Source organism: Bufo gargarizans, chromosome 4 (assembly GCF_014858855.1).
Source record: "Bufo gargarizans isolate SCDJY-AF-19 chromosome 4, ASM1485885v1, whole genome shotgun sequence".
Taxonomy (NCBI): domain Eukaryota; kingdom Metazoa; phylum Chordata; class Amphibia; order Anura; family Bufonidae; genus Bufo; species Bufo gargarizans.
This window is the reverse complement of record NC_058083.1, coordinates 77879557-77900668: the sequence shown is the minus strand read 5'-3', so window position 1 is coordinate 77900668 and position 21112 is coordinate 77879557. Positions and strand designations below refer to the sequence as shown.

Sequence of the window (21112 nt, the reverse complement as noted above, 5' to 3'; positions counted from 1 at the left end):
TGAGGCCTTAGAATGACCAAATGTGTTGCAGCCTTAGAACTGTATTATAGTTCAGACCTGCACTTAAAGGGGTTGTCCAAAAATCTCAGAAAAGCACTCTAATAATAGGACAGTGAGACCGCGGAGGACAACGATTGGCTGCAGCCGACATATAGGGGGTCATTTACTATGCAGAAACACACCTATATTAGGCGTATTTCTGGTGCAGATTGCGGCGCAAAGGTCACTTGCGATGCAATCTGCGACTTTCCCCTGCTTACGCCAGGTCTAAAAAAGTGGGCGTGGCATGAGCGGGGACAGACAAGCAGGCCTGTCTCATTCATCATTTTCCATGCCTGCTTTAATGGTCTAAATGTAAGACAGCTCGTAAGCTGCCTTTAATTTAGAATGACACTGGATAAGCTGGAGTTATGTAGAGGCCGGCACCTATTCATAACTTCGGCAGATCCTCCGCCAGCAAAAGGGGTTATTAAGACCAGCGTCTTAAACACCAGTGTTGATAAATGACCCCCATAGTTTATACATCTATAAACACGCAGCAGGACCGGACCAGCGGCGCAGAGAACAGCTCCAGTGAAAAGGTAAGGATAGGATAACATTTTGTTATTTTCTCGGCCAACCTCTCTAAAAGGGTTTTCCAGGCTTTTAATATTGATGACCTCTCTTCGGGATCGGTCATCAATATCAGATCGGCGCCGGTCCAGCAGGAGATGTCACGCACAGTGTGCATGTGCTGTCTCCTGTGTCACGAACCAGCGGGTGTGAACCCACTGTACCACGTGTCCTACCTCCTCTAAGGACGTTGTCTAAGTGAACCCCTGGATCTTCACAGTACCCCTGATGGTGGGGATAGACTTTCCCGAGGGGAACACCAGGTCGCTACCTCTTGAGGAGGATAGGCTCACGAGGCAGCTGGACCAGGAGGTACCTGAGAAAGGTACCAGAGGTGCAGGACCGAAGGATGAGGCAGGAGGCGTAGTCAAACAGGCAAAAGGTCAGGGCAGGCGGCAGCGGTACAGGCAAAGGTACAGGTCAGGCAATCCAAGTCGGCAACAGGAGAGTCAGAAACACGAGAACACAAGCTGAAACCAGGAACCTTAACAGGATACAAGGACCTTGACACTGAGGCCTCTGGGAAGGGGGCTGAGCCACTTATATATGCGCAGGAGGACTAGGATAAGTCAGTGAGGTCACATGACCTAACCCATAAAGCCCAGGAAGTGACGTGCGACGGCCCTTAAAGGGATTCTGTCACCTCCCCTCAGCCAAAAAACGATTTAAAAGCAGCCATGCAGCACAGCTTACCTGGATTAGGCTGTGCTGTTCAATCTTGAAATCCGTCCAGCAGTTAGTTCAAAAAACGAGTTTGATCAATGAGGAAATGCGTCCTGAAGGTGCCCAGAGGGGCGTTTTTTTCTTCTGAGAGAGCCCAGTCCCGCCCCTTTTTCAGTGCCCAGCCCGCCTTCCTTTTACTTCCTAACCGCCGCCCCCAGCCTGCCACAGCCTCCCCTTCCTCTCCTCCCCCTCCCTCTTGCCGAACGAAGTCTCGCACAGGCGCAGTACCCACTGAGGGCTGCGCCTGTGCGATCATCAGGAGACTGAGGGCGGCAGCTTCATCTTCGTCACTGGGCATGCGCCGAGCCCAGTGACGTCCGATGTTAGCTCTTTCCCTCAGTCAGCCTGGTAGGAAGCGCAGAGGATTGCCGATCGGCTGCTGCACCCTGCGCTTTCTCCAGTCTGCCTGCCACAGTGAAGACGGCCAGCGATTTCTTTCCCCACCCTCCCTTCAGGAAAGAAATAAGTATTTGTTGGGGCGAATTAGGTATTATTATATTAAGTAAAGGCAGGCAGACTGGAGAAAGCGCAGGGTGCAGCAGCCGATCGGCAATCCTCTGCGCTTCCTACCAGGCTGACTGAGGGAAAGAGCGAGCATCGGACGTCACTGGGCTCGGCGCATGCCCAGTGACGAAGATGAAGCTGCCGCCCTCAGTCTCCTGATGATCGCACAGGCGCAGCCCTCAGTGGGTACTGCGCCTGTGCGAGACTTCGTTCGGCGTGAGGGAGGGGGAGGAGAGGCTGTGGCAGGCTGGGGGCGGCGGTTAGACAGTACAAGGAAGGCGGGCTGGGCACTGAAAGAGGGGCGGTACTGGGCTCACTAAGAAGAAAAAAACGCCCCTCTGGGCACCTTCAGGACACATTTACATATCAATCAAAGTCGTTTTTTGCACTAACTGCTGGACGGATTTCAAGATCAAAGAGCACAGCCTAATCCAGGTAAGCTGTGCTGCATGGCTGCTTTTAAATCGTTTTTTGGCTGAGGGGAGGTGACAGAATCCCTTTAAGGAAGTTCTGCAGGAAACAAACAGCAAGCATGCTGTGGTCAGGACTGAGAGCAAACTGTGGAGCGAATCCCAGAACAACAGCACCCACACAGACAGAGCCCAGGACTGCAGCGGTGAATGGGAAGCACCGGCCGCAGAACACAGCGGCGCACAGCAGCCGCTGTTACATCCTGTCTCTCTTCCTGCTCAATGCTGTTTTGCCATAGACATAGAAGGAAGACGGCACATGCACACTGTGTGCGCCTTCCCTTCATACAGCTGATCGGAGGGGTGTCAGACCCCCGTCCATCAGATATTGATGACCGATCCTGAGGATAGGTCAACATTATTAAAGAACCCTTTTAAAGGGTTTCTGTCATCAGAAAAATTGTTATGTAGCTGGCTGACATTAGCGATGTGCTAATGTCAGCAGAACATAACTGTATGACTTATATCGCCCTGCCGCCGTTCACGCTAAATAATGACTTTTATAATATGCAAATGAGCCTCTAGGGACATCATCGGTCTCCTCCGTGGCCGGCAAATCCTGCGCTGTCCATTTTAGTATTAGGCGCAGGCGCAGTGAGTGAAGGACGCTTGCCTGCTGCATACAACACGCAAAAAATGCATATCGGATGTGGACAAAAATATATTAATGTGCATGAGCCCTAAGGCTACTTTCACACTTGCGGCAGAGGATTCCGGCAGGCAGTTCCGTCGCTTGAACTGCCTGCCGGATCCGTCAAAACGTATGCAAACTGATGGCATTTGTCAGACAGATCAGGATTCTGATCCGTCTGACAAATGCATTGAATTGACGGATCCGTCTCTCCGGTGTCATCCGGAAAAACGGATCCAGCATTTTATTTATTTTTTCACATTTTTTGCGGTCTGAGCATGCTCAGACTGCAATGCCGGATCCATTTTGCCAGAACACTCGGGAAAATGGGAAAAAATGCCGGCAAGTGTTCCGGAATTTCAGACGGCGATAAAACCGCGGTATTATCTCCGTCCTGAAAAGGCAAAAAGACTGAACTGAAGACATCCTGAACGGATTTCTCTCCATTCAGAATGCATTAGGATGAAACTGATCAGTTCTTTTCCGGCACTGAGTTCCGTCCTAGGGGTTCAATACCAGAAAAGAGTTCAGTTTTATCCCCATGCATTCTGAACGGAGAGAAATCCGTTCAGGATGCATCAGTTCATTGCATTTATCTCCGTCCAAAATTCCGGAACACTTTCCGGAATGCTGGATCCGGCATTTTTTCCCATTGAAATATTTTAATGCCGGATCCGGCCCCGAGTGTTTAGGCAAAACGGATCCGCCATTGCGGTCTGCGCATGCTTGGACCGAACAAAATGCCGGATCCTTTTTTCCGGATGACACTGGAGAGACAGATCCGGCATTTCAATGCATTTGTTTATGGATCCGGATCCTGATGCGTTTGACAAATGCCATCAGTTTTGACGGATCCGGCGACGGAACTGCCTGCCGGAATCCTCTGCTGCAAGTGTGAGCAGAAAGTACCCTCAGAGCTGAAATCCCCCTGCATTCTTTGATGGTAGTTCTCTACACGTTTTCAACTGCAACCTGCAGAATTGTGGATGCAGCAAATGAACTAAAGACATGCAATGTCATAGATTTAAATATTAAATATCTGTATGCAAACTGTATAGACTTACTAATAGCATATATGAAGCAAACACATCAAACTGACGCCATTACAACGTATGGAAAAAGGGAGAACTACACACCTGGAACTCCAGGCCGTAGATAACAGGTGCATCGTCCTCCATCCTGCTCCTACTTGTCAAAACTGTGTCAACCAGACCCCTCTGCGTTGCATTCAAATGATCTATTTTGACTCACTGCGGCTCACGTATTAACTCATCTTCCTGTTTCCTAACCTACTGATTTGTGTAAATAAAGCTGAGTGAAATCGACTTTTGCTAGCACTGCGCTTGCGCACAGTGGGCTCGGTTGAAAGTTGACGCATGCGCGTTCCTCTTGTAGGGTTTGTCAGGTGTTTACGCCTGCGTATTGATTGCCGGTATCATCTGAGGGTGTCAGAGGTGGCCGAGGTCGGTGCAGGGTGTCAGGTTCGTCTGTTGTCTCGAAGGGTTCTGTGTTTGTAGTGTGGACGATTTCTTCAGGTGACACGTATGTAGAATGTGTGGAGTATCTATCAGATGCTTGACTATGAGTTAAGATGTCTGCTTGCTGTCAGTGAATGGAAGTGTTTCCATTCACAGGCTGAAAACTTGCTTTCCATCCTGTGGATACTAATGACTTAGGGCTCGTTCACAGGAACCATTCATTTCAATGGTTCAGCAAAAAAATGGAATGTACTCCGTATGCGTTCTGTTTCCAGTGTTCCGTTCAAAGATAGAACATGTCCTATTATTGCCCGCAAATCACGTTTTGTGGCTCCATTCACGTGAATGGGTCCGCAAAAAAAAACCAGAACACATATGGAGACAAAAAAACTGAAAAACGGATCTGTTAAAAACGGCCCGCAAAATACTCAAAAAGCCATACGGTCGTGTGAACAAGCCCTTATCCTGAGGATATCTACAGGATGGAGAACCCCTTTAGAGGGCATCTGTCAGCAGATTTGTACCTATGACACTGGCTGACCCGTTACATGTGCGCTTGGCAGCTGAAGGCATCTGTGTTGGCCCCATGTTCATATGTGTCCGCATTGCTGAGAAAAGTGATGTTTTAGTATATGTAAATGAGCCTCTGGGAGCAACGGGGGCGTTGCCATTACACCTAGAGGCTCTGCTCTCTCTGCAACTGCCGCACCTTCTGCACTTTGACAGGGCCAAGCAGTGAAATTGTAATCGCACCTATCAAAGTGCAGAGAGAGCGGAGCCTCTAGGTGTAATGGTAACGCCCCCGTTGCTCCTAGAGGCTCATTTACATATAGTAAAACATAATTTTTCTCAGCAATGCGGACATTTATGGACATGAGACCAACACAGATGCCTTCAGCTGCCAAGAGCACATGTAACAGGTCAGCCAGTGTCATAGGTACAGATCTGCTGACAGATGGCAGTAAGACCCCATGCACATTGGACTGACTTCATCCCATAATCTCCCCCTGTATGCTTCTGATTTATTTTTTCTCCCCTCACGTCATAGAGAAAAGAAGTTGTGACACGCTCCAATGTAAGCCTTGTTACCGCACATGGAGAACCTACAGTTCATTGCGATCTGTAGGTACTCCATGTGCCGCCATAGAGGGCCCACACTGGTGGCCATTTCCCGTACGTGGACCCTGAGGATATAGAACCTCTGAATTCTGAGGAGCCGTGTGCTGGTTGGGAGTTTATGGTTGTAAATGTTCTGACGTTTGCTGGCTGCAAGCAGAGATCATAAAAATGATTGATACGTTACATAATTAATAGGTTTCATTTATGGAACTGTGCCACAGGAAGTGTTGTTTTTTAATAGAATTCACTATGAAAAACCAGTTACTTTTACAAAAATACTCCAGTTGTGAGATGTTCTTATTACTTTAATGTGCATTTCCGCCTATGAGGTGGTCGCACATGCTCAGTTCTATCCTTCAACTGCCAGCAGCCATATCTACTATTAGAAGCTGAGACAGGTACAGGGAGAGAGCTACATCAGAAAGGACATGCGCCCTGACCTGTGACGGAGAGCGAGCTGCAGCAGAAAGGACATGCGCCCTGACCTGTGACGGGGAGAGAGCTGCAGCAGAAAGGACATGCGCCCTGACCTGTGACTGGGAGAGAGCTGCAGCAGAAAGGACATGCGCCCTGACCTGTGACTGGGAGAGAGCTGCAGCAGAAAGGACATGCGCCCTGACCTGTGACGGGGAGCGAGCTGCAGCAGAAAGGACATGCGCCCTGACCTGTGACGGGGAGCGAGCTGCAGCAGAAAGGACATGCGCCCTGACCTGTGACGGGGAGCGAGCTGCAGCAGAAAGGACATGCGCCCTGACCTGTGACGGGGAGCGAGCTGCAGCAGAAAGGACATGCGCCCTGACCTGACTATATGATGTCTGATTTTTGTTTTTACATCAGCCATAGCATATCCACTTGCTGACTGCCCCTTGACTACACGTGTCTGCGAGGATGTTATAAAACGTCCTCACAAAGACCGTAGCTGGACACTGGCAGCCTGCTCTCTGTGACTGCATGGCACCCCTTAGAGAAGGCAGGGATGAGGTTTTTTTACCGTCCCTGCCATTGGCGTAACTAGAAATGACTGGGCCCCACAGAAACTTTTTGAATGGGCCTACCAGCCCCCCCAGCAACTTCTTCTGCAAACCCCACTCCTGCGGCTAGTGGCGATTGCTCTTTCAGACCAGGTCTGGCAGCTGCTCTGTCCATTTCCTACACGTATATAGTGTACGTTATTCAGTAACTGTATCTAACGTCATTGTATAATACTGTTGAGGGGCACTGACAATAAAATCTTTTAGTCCTACTCCTAGGCGGGCCTCTTCTGAGCTTGGGCCCGAAAGCAGCACTTCCCCTATCGCTACGCCCCTGGTCGCTGCCTTTCAGGTCGCTGCATATACAGTGCTCCTTGAGCGCTATCCATACAGATCAGGAAGCACCGCTTCTGGCTTCAGTCCCAGAGGTCATGTGACCACCAGGGGCTGGGAGTCTGCGGAGCCCTTATTAATATGACAGTTACAGGAGAAATCGGTAAAAAAAAAAATATAATGATAATCAGCATCTGCGGCCTTCTCACTGTTTACCGCAGGCCCAGTGACGTCACGACTAGCATCAGCTGGCCTGGGCAGGGCTAACCTCTTTTCTCTTGAATGGAGCTTAGCCGCGCCCAGGCTAGTTGATACTAGTCGTGACGTCACTGGGCCTGCGGTAAACAGCGAGAAGGCTGGAGCGCCGCTGCCTTCTCAAACAGCTGATCTCGGGTGTAGGACCCTGAACAATCAGATACAGAGACCTATCTAGAGCAGTGTTTCCCAACCAGTGTGCCTCCAGCTGTTGCAAAACTACAACTCCCAGCATGCCCGGACAGCCTTTGTCTGTGCGGGCATGCTGGGAGTTGTAGTTTTGAAACAGCTGGAGGCACACTGGTTGGGAAACACTGATCTAGAGGATAGCGATTAAAAGGGATCCACAGCACTCGTCAATTTAGAATATCTTGTGGTTTATTTAGAAGGCAACAAACGTTTCGACGTGTAGTCTTTATCTGACTGCTTGATAAAGACTTCACATCGAAACGTCGCCATGTTTGTTGCCTTCTACATAAACCACAAGATATTCTAAATTGATGAGTGCTGTGGATCCCTTCTAATCGCTTTATATTGACTGGGAGCCCCCAAGCCCGGGTCCCCATCCGCATGCACCATTTGTTCTGTGGACCTCTATCAGGTATCCTGAGGATTATATTGAGGTCATCAGTAAAAAAAAAAAAAAAAAAAAAACCCAGGTGATTTTACAACAGCCAGTCGGGCATTTTTCCTGTAGCGGCCTCCGCAGGGGGAATGGAGCATAATGTGGCAGACGTGCAAATGAACGGCTGTCTATGTAATACTAGTCCACCAGAGCGGGAGCTGAACACTTCTGGGCCGTGCCATCTCATGACTGTATCACTGCAGGGCACTGGTGCTGTATATACGCCAGCCCCTAGGTGACCATTGCCTGGTGCTGTTGGGTCATTCATTTTTCGCTGTCCTATCTTAGTTTAATTTGATGTGAATTTTAGGTTTGATTTCCAGTTGATCACTATTGGACTCCTGCTCAATGATAACAGGTGCTGGGGACGCTCTAGATCAGCGATGGCTAACCTTTTACAGATCGAGTGCCCAAACTGCAACATAAACCCACTTATTTATCGCAAAGTGCCAACACAGCAATTTACCTTGAATACTACAGTCCAATATAGTATATCTTCCATGTACTTTATCATTTATCTATAATAACCTGCCTACATTCAATGCGCTGCCTGTGCTGTTCGTAGTGCGCCTGCGCTGCTGAATGGCAGGAAAAGTCTAAGGCATATTGGTACACCATAGACTTTTTCCAGGGTGTGGGTGCCCACAGAGAGGGCTCTGAGTGCCGCCTCTGGCACCCATGCCATAGGTTCGCCATCACTGCTCTAGATGACTGCAGCTCCCAAGACGTGATATGCACACGGACATGTCTGAGTTTTGTGTCTGGGCATTTCACAGTACGGCCAAGAATTGGACATATTCTGCCCAAAATACATATATGCGCATGGCCCCATAGAAATGAATGGGTCAGTGTGCTCTCCGCAGATAGTACCTGGGGAAAATATCTGCTTGTGTGAATGAGGCCTAAATCTGTAACATCCCTAAACCAAAGCTCTACTAACGTCAAAGCATCTACTAGCGTCAAGGAGGCTTCTGCAGATGGGTACCTAACACTAACAGAACTTGCCTAACCCAAGCCTACAACGTTCTGACCGATCGGACGCTGGAGGTGGAATGACCCCACAGGACCGGGCATTACATATTTTTTTTGATCCTGCACTGATTTTGAACTGAACATAATTTTCTTCCCCCAAAATTGAAATAAAATTTCTGCTCTATAGCTATGCAGAATTTGTATGCGGATTCGTACTCCACAGCTGAACTCTTACAATGCGCTGTGGGAATTCTCCACAATTCTGAATTTAGAATTCTGGTTAAGCAGAGAATGAGATGCGATTTAAAATGAGTAGAAGACTCGTCACTAGGATATGCTATTACATTATGATTATTGAGGGTCCTCCAGGACCCCCGCCATTCCCTAGAACGAAGGGACCTAGAAACATAACACAATTCTTCTGTACACACACGTACAACTGGGAATGAGCAGCAACGCTTAAAGGGGTTGTCTCATCTGAGACACTGGTGGCCTATCACAAGGATAGGCCATCAATGTCAGATGGGTGCTGGTCCCACATTTTTAAGGGACTATTTTCAGCAGTGCAATAGAAACGAACGGTGGCAAGGCTGTTGGCGCTCACTTCGGGGGTCGTGTCCTGGCGATAGGTGCTGGTCCCACCTCTTGGACCGGCTCTTATCTGACATTGATGGCATATCCTAGTGATATGCCATCAGTGTCTCAGATGAGACAACTCCTTTAAAGAGGATCTGTAACCTCTCCTGACATGTCTGCTTTAGTAACTACCCGCGTTCCCATGCAGTAACATTTCTGGGACATTCATCTGTTATTCCTGTTTGAAGGTTATGAGTAAGGGTACAACTGGGTGTTAAAAGGGTGGAGAGTGGCCCTACGCTGTCTCACGCTGGCAGTACTGATTGAACAATGTCAGACTGTGCAGGACACACCACAAATGTTAACTCTCAGTTGTTGTTTTTTTTTTTTTTCATAAACTTCTGGCAGGATTAATAGAGGATTGGCACAACATGGAGACTGCATGCTCCAGAATTGTCACAATTATTTGCTAAGATAGACTTGTCAAGAGGACTTGCCAGCAGTTTCTTTGGTGAAAACTCAGGAAGGTAGTAAATGTATTTTCAGATTAAGTCCTCATGCCCACGGCCATACCGTGTTTTACGGTCCGCAAATTGCAGATCCGCAAAATATTGATACCGGTCGTGTGCATTCTACAATTTGCGGAACAGAAGGTCTGGACAAGAAAAGGACATGTTCTTGTTAGACGCACCTTGCTTTAGTGCCATTTTCATCATTGTGTGTTTTGCCCTAAACAGGAGAAATGGAAACCCCTGATACAAGCCCCGAAAAAGAGAAGACTTCCTCCAGTAATGCAGCCGAATCAGACTCTACCGCGGTCGTAGGGCTCCCACCAACCGACCCCTGCGATGAGCAAGAAGAGATTCTCCTCCAGGATGAAACCATTGACCTTGATGAAGACCCCTTTGAATCTGAGGAAAATGTCACCCTCTCCGAAGACGTGGGCAACTTGCTAGACAAAATAAATGAGCAAATGATGGAAAGTGTCCTCATCTCCGACTCTCCCAACATCAGTGAAGATGACGCCGGAGATGTCGCCTGCTTACAAGACAGTGTGGACGAAATAGAGAGCAGCGATACTTTAGGACTCGAACAAGTCACCAATAAAGAGTACGAAGAAGAGTCAGACAGTAGGAACAGTACGGAGCGTGACATCAGTCCTGAAGCCTCCGGCGAAGAGACGTTGATTATAACCAATGACTTTTTCCAGCAACAGGATTTACCGGTGGTAGAAAAAGAAAAGGTGGAGGTAAAGCTGCAATCCAAAGGAGAACACGAGGAAGAACTAGTTACTCCAGTGAGCAGGTCCTTTCTAGCAGAAGAGACCATTCCAGTCTGCACCATCTTCAGCCAGTCCAGTTCCCAGCAGTCGTTTTTAGTCAACGATGGCTTTGAACCTCAGCTGGTCAAATCGCCCAGTTTTGGAGCAGAGATTAGAAGTGCTGTTAAAGCTCAGACACAAGTCGTCCAGCCCAGCCCGAGCCTGAAGCAACTTCTTCTCAGATAACGGCAATAACAATTCTTCAGCAACAGACTTTTTCGATTCCTTCACCACTTCATCCACCTTTATCTCTGTCAGTAACCCAAATGCAGCCCCAGGTGCCCCTGAACGGAGCCCAGCTCCTATAACTCCGGACACCAGCCCCTCCCAGGACCCTGTCGGCTTCTTTGTGGGGAACAATTCCCTTGATTCAAGTGGGTCGTCGGCTTTAGTGGAAGTGCCCCAGTCCCCTAAGCCGTTCTCGCAGATCCATGGTGTGTTTTCCGGAAGTGATGACCCCTTTGCCACTGCTCTTAACATGAGTGAGATGGACAGGAGAAACGATGCTTGGCTGCCCTCGGAGGAGACGAGGAACATACTTATTTCTGTAGCTACTCAGCAGTACAACCCTGTGTTCATCGATAAGGAGAAACTGACTATGCCAGGCTTGAAATTTGATAACATTCAGGTAAGCTGACTGCTGTTGTCAACGCACTCCACCAGTTGAAGTGTTGTCTGAACTTTGAAAAAATATAAACAGCAGAAAATGTAAAAAAATAAATAAATTTCTCACCTCTCCAGTCCCTTGCAGCAGATCCAGCAAACATGATTTATACTACTGGCATCACTGCTGTGCAGAGGACAGCCATGTCAGTAGAAAGGCACATGACCTCTGAGGCCACTGGTGAGTAGCAGTCGTCACATCTGGATCAGCAAGTGACTGGAGAGGAGTGTATTTATTTATTTTTGTTCATCATTTTATAAAAAAAATTCAGAAGATCAGAAAGCACTCAGACTTTATATACAGCCGTCTGTTTTCAACACCAGTGGCCCTGAGCAAAATTTATAATAACAGTCCATTAAAGGGGGTTTGCATTTTGTTTATATTGGTGGCCTACACACAGGATAGGCTGTCAGTATCTCATCGATAAGGGCCCAGTATTATGTTTCTTCACCATGCGTTCCTATTTCCCTAACTTTTCAGCCATGTGAGTCATGTAGCTTTTTCTATGTGGAGCAAGTTGTATTCTTATACTGGTACCATTTTGGACTATATATATATATATATATATATATATATATATATATGAAGAAAGATTGGACTGCACTCCGGATAAAAGTGAAAATCTGTGAGGCTTTATTCACCCATGGTATGGCAACTTTCGCAAAGTTGCCATACCATGGGTGAATAAAGCCTCACAGATTTTCACTTTTATCCGGAGTGCAGTCCAATCTTTCTTCAGTTATAATATTGGGTCTTTGCCACTGCCCTTGTGGATTTTGCACCCATATTGAAGGTGGTGCTCCCTCAGGACTTTTTTCTATATATATATATATATATATATATATATATATTTAAAAGGGTTTTCCAAGACTTCAATACTGATGACCTATCCTCGGGATAGGTCATCCGTATCTGATCGGTGGGGGTTCGACATCCGGGACCCCCACAATCAGCTGTTTCAAGAAGGCAGTGGCGCTCCTGTGAGCTTACCAAGCACAGTACATTGTAGAGTGTATATATTCCCTACTAGTGTTGAGCAAACTTGTGGTTTAAAGGGACTCTGTCACCAGTTTCTAACCCCCCCCCTTTTAAAACTATTGTTCTCTCCATGGTGCCCTTGTGATTACAAAGCTGTTGTTATAAGATAAATCCGCCGTCTAGTTTTGATAAAAATAGCTTTTATCTAACCTGTCAATCTTCTGGATAAGGTGCCCAGGGCGTTTCTAAATCTGCCGCTCGCCGCCGCCGTTGGTGCCCAGCTCCTCCCCTGATCCTTTCAGCGCCGCCTGAATGTAAAGAAATCCGCCTCCGGCTCTCCTCAGTGCCCCCTCCTCCTTTTCAAAGATCCCGTGCGTGCGCACAGGCCTGTGCCTGATGCGCCAGTGCGGACTTTTAGATTCTGCCTCGTTGAGCGAAGTGCGCATGCGCGCGAACTAGCACAGCCTAGTATCAATAAAAGACAAATCCCAGTATCGTATCGAAAGTTTGATACCTGAAACAAGCCTATATTACAGGTTTCTTTATAATCATATATTGTGTCTGTTAATAAAGCAGTAATAGGTTTTGGGTTTATATATTGTTTTATTATAGTATAGCCTTTTATTACAGGTTGAATAAGAGAGAAAAAAAGTCTATGTAAGTTTCTCCTGGGACTTGAATTTAGGATTTCTATATAAAAGGCTAAGCACTTACCACCAAGCTACAGCATTACCACATAGAGATACATGTTTTTTCTATGCTTATAATCCAACCCATATTACTGGTGTCTTTATAATCATATATTGTGCCTGTGAATCAAGCGGTAAATATGTAGATTGAATTTGTAAAGCGCTGTGGAATATGGTGGCTATATATATATATATATATATATATATATATATATATATATATATATATATATATATATATATATTAATAATAGATTAGCTTTCTGAGCAGATCTCAGTGTGGTGAAGCTATAGTACATAGTGATCTGATATTTACATAGTAGGAGGCAGCTCTAGGACATAGCTCTGCCCTCAGCCTGCTGTTTAGCCCTGTCAATCAAGTGGAGGGGAGAGTGTACAGAGCATAGGGGGTGTTACAAAGCAGTGCTCAAAGGATTCAGCCCTGCCTCCTGGTGCTCTAACTTCTAATTTTGATATGAATACAAAAGCAGATATCTCGGCAGTGCTTTAGCATACAGACAAAATAAAGGTATTGTTTTAATCAGCATGATGAGCCCTACCAGGCAGTATGTCTGGTTTAATAGGGTTGATCTTGGTGACAGAGCCATTTTTGTTAGAAGGGTCCCTTGACCTGCTGCTTTCAAGTCCCCTGGTTTCTACTCAGTGGTCTCGCTCGACTTTTAGGAAATAACCGTTCACCCCATCACTAGCTGTGACTGGCTAAGTACTCAGAGTGTCACAGTGGGAAAGACAGGAGATAAGTAACGTGGTAAGTTCATTTATTTTATAACTTTGCATTGAAAAGGCATGAGCCAGACAACCCCTTTAAAATGGTTTTCTGGGAGTTTAATTTTGATGGCCTGTGATTAATATCTCATCTGTGGCGGTCCGACACCCAGCCCAACTGTTTGAAGAGGCTGCATTGCCGCGGTCAGTGCTGTGGCCACCCCACAGATTACCAAGCACAGTGCCGTACATTGTATAGTGGCTGAATTTAGTACTGCAGCACAGGCCGATTCTCTTGAATAGGACTGAGCTGCACACAGGGCATTTGACTGAAAGGGACATTGCTGGCCTAGGAACAGGGGATAGGAAATAAATATTAAACCCCAGAAAACCCCTTTTAAAGGATAACTGTCATATTTATTTTTATTTGCTAGTTTATTAGAGCTAGGCATGTAAACCTGAGTTAGTCTGTCAATGATTGTCAAAAGATCGGTAATTACCTTATAATAACAGCTTTCATTAATGTCCCCTGTCCCTTTTCAATGCTCACTTTAAAGACCGTTGCTATGGGCTTGTCTGTCTTTCACACTGCATGCCTGTGTTCCGTTAGATTTCCCTACCCTCGTTAGGGAAGGGAAAAATTACGGGCCAGTGCTTTTTCCCTACCCTAACCACTGAGGAGGCTCCCAGCGCATGCGCAGTGTCGTCCGGTGTCCAGCTGAGAACATCCATCCTGCGCACTGGCCCGTAATTTTTCCCTACCCTAACCGCTGGTGAGGCTCCCTGCGCATGCGCAGTGTCGGCCGGTGTCCAGTTAACTCTGCTGTAAAATTTCTCTACCCCGTTGTGCGCCTGCGCGGCACACCTCCTCACGTCATGTCCGGTGCGGCCGGAGGTGACAAGGGTAGGGAAATATCACGGGGTAGAAAAATCTAACGGAACACCTGCATTAGGCTTCAGAGTAAAGAGGCGTGTCTCTCAGTAATCCAATCTGATTGGCTGGCAGGGAGCTGCTGGCTACAGCAAGTGTGTATAGGAAGTGAGGGAAAGCAGTTTTGGCCTCAGAGAACTGGCAGAGGAGCCATCTTGAGAAGGTCCTCATATTGTAAATGTTTAAACAGCCATAACTAAGGGAAAAACTCAAGGAAAACAGTGTATGTGAAGAAACTAGAGATTGCTTTATGCATATGCTAAAATAGTTTTTTTTTTGATGAAAACATGACAGTTACCCTTACCCTTTAAATATATGCTGAGGGTTTAGATAAAAAATAAATAAATAAATATCAGTGTTGTAGGGTGGAGAATAAAGGGGTGAACCTAAAAGAACCATTTTCATTAGGTTTTGAGCTATATGTGACCAGGAGAAGATGCTATGCAGTCTGTTATAAGACAGCCAACACTGACACAACTCCGTCCCTAGTATCTATATGTCCATATGGAAAAATCAGTCCTGGAGAAGCTCAGCCTTCTGACATGTTTCAGACCTGTGCGCATCCTGTTTGTGTATAAAACACCAATATGGGAGCACTGGCCCTAAAGTCATGGCTGTGAGGTAGCTACAAAGCAGATAACCCCTAAAAATACACTACACCGCTACTAATAGTAGAAAATGAGTTTATTGTACAATTACCAAATATAATAAAATACATGTATAGGTGGCTATACAGACAGGACATAAAACAAGGACTACATAAACTCTGTCAATAAATAATTGCAGATAATCCCAAACACTCCCAGGCTACCTGCAAGAGAGAATCTCACTATACAGGTATATAAAGTGCATAAGGGAGAGAGTAACCAAGGGACAATCAACTGCCATTTGTATACAGACCAGCGTAGTCCAGGCCCCGACGCGCGTTTCGCTGTCACTTCCTCAAGGGAGTAGTCCTTGTTTTTTGTCCTGTGTCTGTATAGCCACCGATACATGTATTTTATTATATTTTGTAATTGTACAATAAACTCGTTTTCTACTATTAGTTGCTGTGTAGTGTAATTCCTTATCTATAAGCTTACTGTCTAAGGAACCGTTCACACGGCGTCTTTTGCAGGCAGAATTTGGCTCGGGTTCTGGCGGCTGAGCGGAAACCGCCTCCCATTATTTTCTGTCCTTTTTCTAGCGCAGACAGGGCAAAAAAAACGCAGCCACGTGAATGACAGGAGGCGGACTCTGCGAAATTCACCCGGCAGCTTTTTTGAAGTTGCATCAGTACCAAATTCCACTCTGTCTAACCCATTGGGAAAGGTTGGCATTACCTGCACACGCAGAAGTCGTGTCGCAATTCCACATTGATTGCGCCTGAACCTTGCGGTAAAATGTGCACATTTTGGAAAATCTAGTTTTTGGTGTATTTATGAATCAAATGCGGCACAAAGAAAAATCCACTGCACTTAGCTCAACAAAAGGGCATAGCCAAGTGTGGCGTAGGCTTGTGGGAAAAGGGATGAGGCCTAAGATGAGGGCATTGCACCAAAATTTTGGCACAAAAAAAAAAAAACATCCAATAGGTTAGGCAACCAAAGTTTAACAAAAGTGTCTAGCTGTGCACTAAATCTATTATTCAGCCCTAGCATGTGATCAATTTGGTGCAAATTTAGACCGTATACTTTTTTAGACTGGCTCCCCGTGGCTGGGATTATTTTTGCTTTTCGGTAAGAGCAGTGAGACTATGGAACTCTCTGCCTGAGGAGGTGGTGATGGTGAGTACAATAAAGGAATTCAAGAGGGGCCTGGATGTATTTCTGGAGCGTAATAATATTACAGGCTATAGCTACTAGAGAGGGGTCGCTGATCCAGGGAGTTATTCTGATTGCCTGATTGGAGTCGGGAAGGAATTTTTTTATTCCCCTAAAGTGGTGAAAATTGGCTTCTACCTCACAGGTTTTTTTTTTTTTTGCCTTCCTCTGGGTCAACTTGCAGGATAACAGGTCGAACTGGATGGACAAATGTACCATGTTACTAGAGAGAAAGCCATGTCGGGCTGTGATGAGACCATTTATTGTATATGAGCCAGCCCTGTATGGGTCCAGTAGGTATTAATGGTAGTGCCGAACCCTTTGCTGCAGTATTATTCTATTGTGTCAGGACATTTCATCATGGTCATTACTGTACAAGTCATATAGCTTGCGGTAACCACGGGCCCGCCAGGAGTATTGCTCAGGCTATTTGCAGCTTAGGTGGGTATATGTGTATGCCCCACAGTCGTTTTGTCACTGCTGCCATACGTCATTATACACTGGACCTCCTGAGTTATTGAACCAGCAGAATCGGGGATTGCACCCTATAGAGGGGAAGCGTCCTGCGCAGTGTTCTCCCTGCTGTGGGTCTAGAGACTGTACGGGGTATGAGAGTTGGGACTAGGGTTGTTGCGGGTATCGAAATTTCGATACCCAATCGATACTTTTGTCCCGGTATCGATACGATACCGGGATTTCCGTTTTTTCGATACTGGGCTGCGCTTCTGCGCAGTCTAGTATCTCTGAACATGAGCGCGCTGCTATCGGCGCGCTCATGTTCTCTCAGCAGCACGGGGAGAAGGAAGCTGTCCTCCCTCCCCCCTGTGCTGCTGCCGCTGCCACCAATGAGAAGAGAGGGGCGGAGGAGGGGCGGCAATGAGAAGAGAGGGGCGGAGGAGGGGCGGCACCACGGAGGAAAGGCGGCAATGAGAAGAGAGGGGCGGGCGCACTGCGCCACCAATGATAGGTTTATTTCCACACAGAGTGGCGCCCAGCGATGTCTCTGCACTCACCATTAGTCCTGGGCGCCGTTCCGTTCGCCCGCAGTGCCCCATTACTGTCTCCTCTTCTGCTCCACATGCTGCTGATTACTATCGGAGCGATGGGAGGAGACATCAGCTTCACTAGTGGGCGTTCCTTCTCCCTGCGCTGCGATTGGACAGCGCTACAGCCAGGAAGAAGGAACGCCCACTAGTGAAGCTGATGTCTCCTCCCATCGCTCCAATAGTAATCAGCAGCATGTGGAGCAGGAGAGGAGACAGTAATGGAGCACTGCAGGCGAACGGAGCGGCGCCCAGGACTAATGGTGAGTGCTGAGACATCGCTGGGCGCCGCTCTGTGTGGCCTGATAGTGAAAGTCTGGAGTCCCATATAGTAGTCAGTCTTTAACACATACAGGAGGCGGGTGCTGGCAGCAGAATCGCATTGCCGGCACCCTGCCCCTGACAGGGAGCTGCGATCAGCGGCAGTTAACTGCCGCTGATCTGCCAGTACCCGCCTCCTGTATAAAGGGGTAATTATCATTGGTGGTGCAGTGTGCCCCCCAACCCATTAAAATCATTGGTGGCACAGTGCGCCGGCCCATCTCAACCCCCCAGTATTAAAATCAGGGACCTCTCCCCTCATTGGTGGTGCAGTGGCAGCTTCTGATCGGAGCCCCAGCAGTGTAATGCTGGGGCTCCGATCGGTTACCATGGCAGCCAGGACGCTACAGAAGCCCTGGTTGCCATGGTAACATCCCTGATGCTGTGTGCACAAAGCACAGAGCAGCAGGGACAGTGTGAAGTCCTATTCACCCTGATAGAGATCTATCAGGCTGAATAGGAAAAGGGATGAAAGATCCCAGGTTCTAGCCCCTAAGGGGGGGAAATAGTTATTAAATAAAAAGTGTAAAAAAAAAAAAAAAAAACACTAAAATATGAAGTATAAATCACCCCCTTTTCCCAATTTCACATATAAAATATATAAATAATAAACATATTACGTCGCCACGTCAGAAAAGTCCAAACTATTAAAATATAAAAAAAAATCTAGGTGGTGAATGCCGGAACAGAAAAAATAAAATAAAAACTGCGCGATTCGCCTTTTTAAAAAATGAGGAATGCACGTGGCTTTTTTTGTTTATTTTTTTTGTGTGGTATCGAATGGTATCGAGTATCGCAATACTTTTTCATGGTATCGAAACCAAATCAAAAATTTGGTATCGCAACAACTCTAGTTGGGACTGAGGATGATGGTTCCCAACCATAGATGTTATGTCTCCTTATGACATAGCGGAGTAAGTGCATCCTTTCTACAATTCCATCCCCCCCAATTCAGTTACAGGGGCTGCATACTGTTCCTTTGTCTGATTGTTGGAGGTCCTACCACTGGGCCCCCCGCTTATCATGAGAACAGGGGTCCATTGCTCCTCTGTTTGAATGGAGTGGTGGTCACACATGTGCACTGCTGCTCCATTCAGCTCTATGATGATGCCGGAGATAGCCGAGCGCTTGTACTGGTGGTCGTATCTGCTGCTACATTCAAACGAGGAGCGGGGGACCCCAGCGGTTGGACCTCTACCGATCAGAAACTTAGGGTCCATTCACACATCCGTGTGTGTTTTGCGGACACCGGCAATGTGCGTTCTGCATTTTACGGACCACACATCGCCGGCACTTAATGGAAAATGCCTATTCTTGTCCGCAATTGCAGACAAGAATAGGACATGTTCTATTTTTGTGGGATCTGAGTTGCGGACCCAGAAGTGCGGCCCCATAGAAATAAATGGGTCCGCAATTCCGTTCCGCAAAATGTGGAACGGTATTGCGGACGTGTGAATGGAGCCTTAGGGAGAGATTTATCAAACTGGTGTAAAGGAAAACTGGCTTAGTTGCCCATAGCAACCAATCAGATTCTTCCTTTCATTTTCCAAGGGAGCTGCATAAAATGAAAGGTGGAATCTGATTGGTTGCTATGGGCAACTAAGCCAGTTCTACTTTACACCAGTTTGATAAATCTCCCCCTTATTCTCCATCCTGTGGATAGGAGATACGTTTTCTAAATGGGACAAACCATTTAAAGAGAATTGGGGTTGCACAGATCCTCGTGGTACCCGCTGCTGACTTTACCCCATATAGAATATGTACCATTTTATTATCCACCTCACCAACCACCCCACCACGTCTGATCTGATGCTGCCCCGATCCCCACTGCTCTCCACTTCTTGGTTCCGGGCTCGACTCGCAGGAACTGGATTGGACTGCCCTCCCAGCCAATCGCTGCATGGAGCTGTGTGGGTAGTCCAAGCCGTTTCCTGTGTGTGGAGCCCGGCAGTAAGGACTGCAGCCGCGTCAGGGGATCGGAGAGGTAGGTAATTATTTGTAGGCACTTCTGCGGGTATTAGTTTATATACAGGATTATTCCACATGACAACCCCCTTTTTTTACTCTGCTTTTCAGACTTGGAACTTCATCCAATTGGCAGCAGTCAGGCCCAATCATTCCTCACCTCAGTGGGGGTCCACCATAATCCGATTTTTGTGAAATTCACATTCACAGTCTCTTTTAGAGCGATAATTTGGCTGCAGACGTTCCCTGTGTAGGTGTAATATTCTGAGTGACGGTGATAAACTGATGGGGGCAGGGGCTGTCTCACACTTCCCAAGCTGTTCCTCCCGAAATCCTGCAGCCCTGTCATATGCTGTCACCGGAAAACTCTGAACTCTTTATATAGCGAGAGGAAAGTGCCTGTCAGCAGAACTTCCAATACAACCTGTCACTGAAAAAGCACAAACTCTACGCTCGCAGGAAATTCTGCTTAATTTAGGGGAAGAAGTTGCTGAAATTCCATATATATCTGTGCATTTTTGGTGAAGACGCCAAAGATTTTCTTATTATTGCTCTACCTATAGATTAGGGAGCCATTCAAAGGGTCTTCAGAAGTAAAGGAGTTTTCTGGGACTTACATACTGATGAGCTATCTCCATTCAATATCTGATGAGAGGGAGTCCAAGTCCCGGCGCCATGCTGATCAGTTGTCGGAAGGGGTTGGCCTGAGACATTGCATTCACCGGTCACGTGGACTTTGTGCAGCTCAGTCCCATTCAATGGAATGGATTCGAGCTGCGTTACCAGGCACAGCCACTATATAATGTATGGCACTGTCTTTGGCATACTATGAAGAAGCTGCAGCACTCATGCGCCCCTTTAAGCGGCTGATTAGTAGGCTTCCTAGGAGTGGGATACCCTTATCTGCTGTTGATGATTGGTCCTCAGCTTGTATGTAGTATTGCTGCTCAGCCCCATTCACTTCAATAGGACTCAAGTGCAATACCAGACACGTCCTATTCACAGGAGTGGCACTGTTTCTGGAAGAAAGCGGCCATGGCTGGCGACCAAAACGGTCGCCAATGCACCTTAAACTTTGCAGCTGGTAACAAGACTTTTTAGCCTTGTCGCCATCATAACATCTCATGTGTGACAGCTACTAGTGACCACTGCAGCGATGACCCCATGAGGGTCCACACATTGCAGCGATAGGACGCAAGCAGCTGGGCAGCCTAATCTCAGCTTTTCCTAGGCCATGTGACGCATTGATCAGCCACATGGCCTAGGCGCAGTGAAGTACCATTGACGTGAATGAGGCTGAGTGCAATACCAATCACAGCCACTACCAAATGGACAGCGCTGTGCTTGGTGAGCAGGCTGGATAGAAGGCCTATCCAGAGGATAGCTCATCAGTAGTAAAAACT

At 47.1% G+C, this 21112-nt stretch overlaps 2 protein-coding genes across 3 annotated transcripts in view; one reads left to right on the top strand and one right to left on the bottom strand.

Annotated features, from left to right (window-relative positions):
- The window catches only part of EIPR1 (EARP complex and GARP complex interacting protein 1), a 198261-nt gene extending 194032 nt beyond the window's left edge, over positions 1-4229 (bottom strand). For both annotated transcript variants that reach the window (XM_044292544.1, XM_044292545.1), the window contains exon 1: positions 4077-4229. In XM_044292544.1, the coding sequence (XP_044148479.1) occupies positions 4077-4118 (42 nt within the window). In that variant the 5' untranslated portion in view covers positions 4119-4229. The remainder of the gene's footprint in view (positions 1-4076) is intronic.
- A 156-nt stretch (positions 4230-4385) lies between these two features.
- TRAPPC12 (trafficking protein particle complex subunit 12) overlaps positions 4386-21112 on the top strand; it is a 113377-nt gene continuing 96650 nt past the window's right edge. The window contains 3 exon segments of the mRNA XM_044291251.1: positions 4386-4482; positions 10007-10755; positions 10757-11218. Coding sequence (XP_044147186.1) covers positions 10012-10755; positions 10757-11218 — 1206 coding nt within the window. The 5' untranslated portion in view covers positions 4386-4482; positions 10007-10011.